Source organism: Haematobia irritans, chromosome 3, assembly GCF_050003625.1.
Source record: "Haematobia irritans isolate KBUSLIRL chromosome 3, ASM5000362v1, whole genome shotgun sequence".
Classification (NCBI taxonomy): domain Eukaryota; kingdom Metazoa; phylum Arthropoda; class Insecta; order Diptera; family Muscidae; genus Haematobia; species Haematobia irritans.
In genome coordinates, this window is record NC_134399.1 from 211,676,368 (window position 1) to 211,682,774 (window position 6,407).

The 6,407-nt window shown below is 34.5% G+C and overlaps 3 protein-coding genes across 4 annotated transcripts; 2 read left to right on the plus strand and 1 right to left on the minus strand.

The window, feature by feature from the left end:
• The first annotated feature begins 771 nt into the window (after positions 1 to 771).
• Positions 772 to 3,097, plus strand: LOC142231962 (rabenosyn-5-like). The gene is made up of 4 exons (XM_075302639.1): positions 772 to 1,344; positions 1,409 to 1,556; positions 1,883 to 2,514; positions 2,578 to 3,097. Exons 1-4 carry the CDS (start codon positions 841 to 843, stop codon positions 2,851 to 2,853), a joined length of 1,560 nt encoding a protein of 519 aa, XP_075158754.1. The 5' UTR covers positions 772 to 840; the 3' UTR covers positions 2,854 to 3,097.
• Positions 3,068 to 4,282, minus strand: Acbp1 (Acyl-CoA binding protein 1). Of its 2 annotated transcripts, none has more exons than XM_075302640.1 (4): positions 4,196 to 4,282; positions 3,893 to 3,950; positions 3,685 to 3,799; positions 3,068 to 3,392 (listed from the first exon to the last, which is right to left on the minus strand). In XM_075302640.1, exons 2-4 carry the CDS (start codon positions 3,905 to 3,907, stop codon positions 3,250 to 3,252), a joined length of 273 nt encoding a protein of 90 aa, XP_075158755.1. In that variant the 5' UTR covers positions 3,908 to 3,950; positions 4,196 to 4,282; the 3' UTR covers positions 3,068 to 3,249. The 2 variants fall into 2 exon arrangements, with proteins under 2 accessions (XP_075158755.1, XP_075158756.1); XM_075302641.1 differs by lacking the exon at positions 4,196 to 4,282 and adding an exon at positions 4,048 to 4,069.
• A 586-nt stretch (positions 4,283 to 4,868) lies between these two features.
• Positions 4,869 to 5,892, plus strand: Ldaf1 (Lipid droplet assembly factor 1). The gene is made up of 4 exons (XM_075302642.1): positions 4,869 to 5,019; positions 5,073 to 5,226; positions 5,306 to 5,518; positions 5,584 to 5,892. The coding sequence occupies exons 1-4, from the start codon at positions 5,017 to 5,019 to the stop codon at positions 5,814 to 5,816; spliced, it is 603 nt and encodes a 200-aa protein (XP_075158757.1). The 5' UTR covers positions 4,869 to 5,016; the 3' UTR covers positions 5,817 to 5,892.
• Positions 5,893 to 6,407: the final 515 nt, after the last annotated feature.

Genomic DNA, 6,407 nt, shown 5'->3' on the forward strand with positions numbered 1-6,407 from the left:
CGTTCCACATTGCAGTTAAACCACTTAGAGAAGCTTTGAAACCCTCAGAAATGTCATCGCTGAAAAACTTTTTGGTGTTCGGTCGAAGCAGGAATCGAACCCACAACCTTGTGTATGCAAGGCGGGCATGCTAACCATTGCACCACGGTGGCTCCCAGGGATGTTAATTTATTTATGCGAAAAACATATACCTGCCTATTTTTTCGTGCGAAAAATCCAGGATTGTATAAATATGTATTTGAAAATCCTCAAAACAAAGATTTCGCATTTATTCCGCGCTAATGCTTAGTACTAAGTTCGTTTCTGCGAAAAACGAATATCTTCATCTATCTCTGTAAATAGGGTCTCAAACCCAGGGATGTTAACTTTTTTATGCGAAATAATATGCCTGCCCATTTTTCGTGCGAAAAATCCAGGGTTGTATAAATATATGTCTGAAAATACTCAAAACAAGGATATCGCATTTATTCCGCGCTAACTTTTTTATATGGAGTATAACAGTTTTTCGTGCGAAAACGAGATCTTACAGCCTGTTTCTGTATGTCGATCGAGATCTATCGATCGACTGGAATGCATAGAAACAGCTGATTTCTGGTTATAAATTCATCTGTTTGTGTCGATTTCAGTCGATCGATTGAGCTCGTTCGACATACAGAAACAGGCTGTTAGTACTAGGCTTATCGCACAAATATTCGTTCAATGTGAGCAGCCTATAATGTGCAATGACCATCATAACCCCTTAGCACATAGTGAACCCTACATAGTGTAAACAGCTGATTTGGTTTCATTTTGCTATTGTGGGTGTAAATTTTTTAATTGGTGATTGCAAATATAAATACTATGTCAAATCCTTTTGGTGATTTCGATGATGATGGCGAAATTCTGGAGGGTTTCATATGTCCTATTTGTCGCGAGGATCTTAAATCCTTGGAGTTCCTAATTTCTCACTTTGAAAGACAACATCCGGAAGAGGATGATTTGAAAAAAACTTTCCGTGAAATTTTTAGCAAAGCTAAGAAGAAACTCAGATCCAATTTTGAAGAGACTTTCGATTTATCACGTAATCTGGAAAGAAATGCTTCAATAACCTCCCGTAGCAGTGGAGCCTCGTCCAATTCTGCTACGAAAGAGACAAGTAATGCACGATCACGGATGAATTGCTTCAACTTTATGGACTATCAGGAAGTGGGCCAGGAGCATGCTCACATGGATTATTTCCAGTCTATGAGAAATCCTAGACTGGAACGTTATGCAAGTGAAACCAATAAGCTGATAATAAGACTTCATAAGTTACTAAAAGATATGCCCACTGATGCTGTCCTAAGAAAACAACATGAACAAAATGTATGTATAGAATAGAACAATGTTGCAAAACTAAATAAATATGTACGTAAATGTCATTATGTAGATTGTTCCCTGGCTGGATGGTAGTTCGGTGAAATTATGTCCTAACTGTGCCAAAAGTTTTAACATTACTCGACGAAAACATCATTGCCGTTTATGTGGTAGTATTATGTGCCATGATTGTTCGAAATTTTTAGCAATTGAAGTAGCATGTAAGTACAACTAATAAGTCTTGAAAAACATTTTGATAGTTACAAAAATGTTCCATGTTCTTGGAGAAATAGAAATTACATTCGAAATGAAGCTCTAAACTTAAATATATTTAAAGGATTAATCCACTGAAAAGGCTTCTAGGAAGAATCGTAAGAAAAACCTCATCTGGCTAAAAAATGTTAAATAGATAAACTCGTTATCAAAAACTTCTTAGCTTCTATGAAAACAAGAATAATTTTCCTTTGGAAGTCAGTTTTTAAAAGTTGCATTCTAAAGCATTTTGTGTGAAAATACCCATGATTTATTAAAAATATTACCATTTTAGTAGAATTGTCCAGTCTTACAATGGCACATAATGACTCTCTGAAATCTGATAATGAAAAGTCGACTTCTTCAACAACTCACCAACAAAACGCCATACGAACTTGTGATCACTGTTTGTGGCTACTGGAGACACGTCAAGAAATGCACGAAAGTCGAACATCTCGCCCATTAATTGTTCAAATCTACAGTGATGTTCAACAATTACGGAAGAATGTCAAACCCGATATTGATATGTATTTAAAAATTATTAATAGCCTGTATGAAGGCGAGTCCATATTCACACTCAACGATGCCAGTGTTTTACGTGGAAAGATTGGTCAAGTAGCCGAAGCCATAGACATATTAAGTAAACGTATATTGGCCATACCCTGTGAGCCAGGTACTCGAGAGGAAAGTCTTAAAAAGTCCATACGGTTGTCATGTATACAATTGATTAAGGAGAATATGCTTTCATTGCCTGCATTGCCAAAAGAAGAGGAAATTCGCCAGATACAAGAACGTAAAAGAATGGAAACTGAAATGCGCATTGCTACGGAAAGAAGACAAGCAATGGAAGCGTATGAAAGATATGGTCTAGAAACAGCTTCTGCGAGTGGAGATCACAGTATACGAAGCAACGATTATTCCCAAGGGGTAAATGTTTATTGAAACTTGCAACAGAATAAAATATGTATTTTTGTCTTATTCTTTATATAGATGGACGTACATTCAATTGACAATTGGACTGCACATCAAATTCGTAATGACGAATTAGTACAAAGCGATGATCCTCTAGTGGAACAAATCAACATTATCAAAAGTTATATTAAACAGGCCAGGAAAGATTTAAATTTCGATGTTGTTGAAACATTAGAGATTAATTTGCGAGAACTGCAAAAGGAATTTTATGAACGACAAAGATCGTTAAGTCGAACTGGGACCACACCCAATGGGGATTCTCCGAATCAAAAAGACGACTCATCTAATCAATAATTTCAACATTCCCCATTTAAATATTTATACATCTGGTTATATATCTACTGTAAATATAAAATAATCTTGTGTGCAAATGAACATTTTGTACTACACACAGCTATAGCAAAAACCTAGCCGCTTGGGAAATCAAATTTTTCTTTTATTTGTTCTAATCGCAAGTGGTTCGGATTGTTGGTAATGTTAAGCTAGCATATATTTAAAATAAACACGCTTTAGTCAATGTGCATGACATTCAAAAGAATGTGACTTTTTTATTACACTACAAATAGAAGCCTAATGTAAAAAATTGTGCATTACATTTTTTCTTTCACAATAAATGTCAGTATTCACTTTAAATTAATATTTAAATAAAAAAGTTTTGTATATATTGCATATTCGATTGTTAGCTTCCCTTTAAGCCTTAAGTCCAACAGATTCAATGAGACCTTTCACTTTTTGAACGTAGGCATTACGAGCATCATCATTGCTCATGCCCTTGCGGGAATTCCATGCTTCCCATTTCGCTTTTCCTTTAAAGTCCAAAAATCCAGGCTTAGCTGCAATTAAAGATATAGACGCAAATTCAGACTTTAGATTTTTTGCCTAAAAAAGAAAACCAGTACTAATTTCACAATCATTGGTTTTGAAATTTTGATTTTATCGGACTGGTATAATCTTTCCCGCAATCATTAATATGTTACATCATGGAATCGAAAGTCTCGTTATCATCGATTTAATGAGTAATATAGTATACATGTAATCAATTGTAGGTAAATATTAACTACAGTCTGGGGTTGAAAATCTATGTTCGGGTGGGGTGGGGTGTGGGGTCAATGAGGTCATTCTCACCTGTATTGCAGTCGCCGACTGTTGCTTGTTTATAAAGACCATATAATTCCAAAAGGTCGTTATCCGATGGAGTAGAATTCAAATTCTTCACATCTTCAGCGGCTTTATCGAATTCCTGAAATATTGCACGTGTATGTACAACAATATAGATATAGATTGCAATTATAAAAAAAATGTATCTATGTGAATATTAAAAAAAAAAAATTACCTCTTGACTGGCCATTGTGCGGGAAACTTGATGTTACTTGTGCGTTGTTAATTTAAAACTGAAATGAAACAGAGATAATGTATAAGGTGATTATTTAATAAACATTCGTTTTAAAGATAAGTCCTTATCTATCAAAACAGAAAACTTTCGGTCACCGTTATTTAGCCACTCCCTTTACTTTTTAACTGAAAAAATGCGCTAGCTATTTATATAAGCCAATATGAAAAATGAAATATTTTTCAATTCAAACATAAATGTTTAATTGTTTAATTTTAATTCACTAAATAATTAAATTGAGCATACCTCTTGATTAATTCACGGTATATATGAAACGAGCCGGCTACAATACACAGTCTTTACAAAAGTCTAACGGACGGCGTTATATAGCATTATCTGGCAATGAAGTTCGTTTCTCACGCATAGAGATGCCATTTAATAAATAAATAAATTTTAAGTAATTATTTTGAATATTTTTGGTGGAGTTTTAAAATTAACAAAATCACGTTTCTGTTTTAACACTACGTTCACACTATGCTTGAAACCTCGCTTTTTGAAATTTGCCGTATGCTGGCCAGACTATAAGTTATTCCGAACGGAATTTGTGTTTGTAAAGAATCTTACAGTGTAGCCAATCGACATGAATTGTCGGCGATTACTAAATAACCGAAAAATGTGTTATCGATCACATTAACAAGCAGCAGTATCGATTAGGCCGACATAACTTATAGTGTGGCCAATATTTATATATGACTATAAGTTTATCCGGACGACAGCGGTCGTGTCGAACATGTTGGTCACACTACAAGTTGTTAATGGGATCGATAACACATTTATCGAATATTTAGTCATTGCCGAAAATTCGTATCGATTGGCCACACTGTAAGATTCTTTTCAAACACAGACATTCCGTCCGGATAAACTTATAATCTGAACGGTATATAAGATGCACACATTTTGTAAGAATAAAAGTAATGTGCGAACACCTCATTAATCCGTGCCTTTAGAATTGAGCCATGAATAAACCGCTGTTTAAATATTTCATGACTGCGTTATCAGAGTTTTGATTTTTGTTGTCCTTATTACTGTCGGCGAATATATTATTTTGGAGGAATTAAGAAAAATACATGGTATAGTGATATTTATTATATGATTGTATCCTTTCTAAACACTTATATTCAAGGTGGTACTAGACGATGCAAATGTTAACTGGAGTGAGACTGAGGAGGAGACTTTTCCAAATGGACCACAAGAGGAACAAGGCAATAATAACAATGACCACCCGGAAAATATAGTTGAAATTTTGCAAATAATTATGGAAGCATTAAAGCAAATATGTAAGCACCTCTTGTTCCTGTGATTTCAGATAAAACCGAAGGTATTAGTGTTTTTAATGTGTAATACTTTTTTCTTTAGGGCTGCAAATAAAAGCTGCTATAAATATTTTAATGGTGGATTTGGGAGGATACCAAATTCTTGATCGCGCAGTTCAATGGTCTGTCCAACATCCGCAAATGTCCTTATGTCTTCTTGCGTTCGGCATGATTTCATTGTTACCAATCCTGCTAGTTATTGGAGTTGCTTTCTCAAGTATCGCTATGACATTGACTGGAATTTTAGTTATGGAAGGTATGGAAAAACTGAGTTTATAATGTTTGTATTTCTAAATTCGTAATACTATACACTTTTCACAGGAACGTTGCTGACAATTTTATCCATGTTATTATTTGGTCTCTTGGGAGCTTTGATTATTGTAATGTTATTTTTCTCGATTTTAGCTGTGGCAGCATACTTCGGTTTTGCACAAATTTACGATTTGTCTGGAAACGTTAACACATATAAATTAGCTTTAACCCGTTTTTTACAGAAAGAAAGTCAAACATCAAACCAAGAGTTTAGAAATCGAAATAGCCCAAGGACCCAGTAAAGTGAATGATATAAGTTTGTATATATTTGTGAGTATTGTTGTCCAAATAAATATAACAATATGTATGTAATTGAAATAGTTGTTTTATGTCCCACTGGGTATATTTAAATTTACATTTATAGACTTCAATATATAATATTTAAGCTCTTAGATAAAGAATCGAAGTATGCCAACCAACGCTGCAGGTGTCCATCACTTGTTCTTTTATAGACGTTTGTACGTAATCTATACATAGGTATCGGCTATCAGCGAAGCGCAACCATTCCAGATCATTTCGGAGAATTGTTTTGCGACAGTAACTTCCCCAGTCAATTTGGGTTACGACTTAATTTGGCCTCTTGGGTCGTTTGGGTGACTGGCTGGAAACAAATAACAAGTTAAGAAGGTTATCGCTACCACTGAGGTTTAGGGAAAACGTTTCATATAAGATAAAGAAATCTCTTAAAACAGGAATCTCTTCCAAAATTCTTTTTACAGGCTAATATGGTTGAGATTTTTTTTAATTTATCCTCCACACATACTCTTGGGGTCAGCATAATAAAATACTCGATATCATATTCCCATTTCAATTCAAAGTACACTTTTAGATTT

What these genes read in the sequence shown, in the direction of transcription:
- Ldaf1 (XM_075302642.1), top strand. An exon ending in GGAAGCATTAAAGCAAATAT is followed by an intron (nt 5,227 to 5,305) that starts GTAAGCACCTCT and finishes TTTTTTCTTTAG; the next exon opens with GGCTGCAAATAAAAGCTGCT. An exon ending in TGGAATTTTAGTTATGGAAG is followed by an intron (nt 5,519 to 5,583) that starts GTATGGAAAAAC and finishes CACTTTTCACAG; the next exon opens with GAACGTTGCTGACAATTTTA.
- Acbp1 (XM_075302640.1), bottom strand. An exon ending in AGTCGGCGACTGCAATACAG is followed by an intron (nt 3,393 to 3,684) that starts GTGAGAATGACC and finishes CTTTAATTGCAG; the next exon opens with CTAAGCCTGGATTTTTGGAC.
- LOC142231962 (XM_075302639.1), top strand. Translation starts at nt 841, where the DNA reads ATGTCAAATCCTTTTGGTGATTTCGATGATGATGGCGAAATTCTGGAG. An exon ending in GAAAACAACATGAACAAAAT is followed by an intron (nt 1,345 to 1,408) that starts GTATGTATAGAA and finishes GTCATTATGTAG; the next exon opens with ATTGTTCCCTGGCTGGATGG. An exon ending in GCAACGATTATTCCCAAGGG is followed by an intron (nt 2,515 to 2,577) that starts GTAAATGTTTAT and finishes TTCTTTATATAG; the next exon opens with ATGGACGTACATTCAATTGA.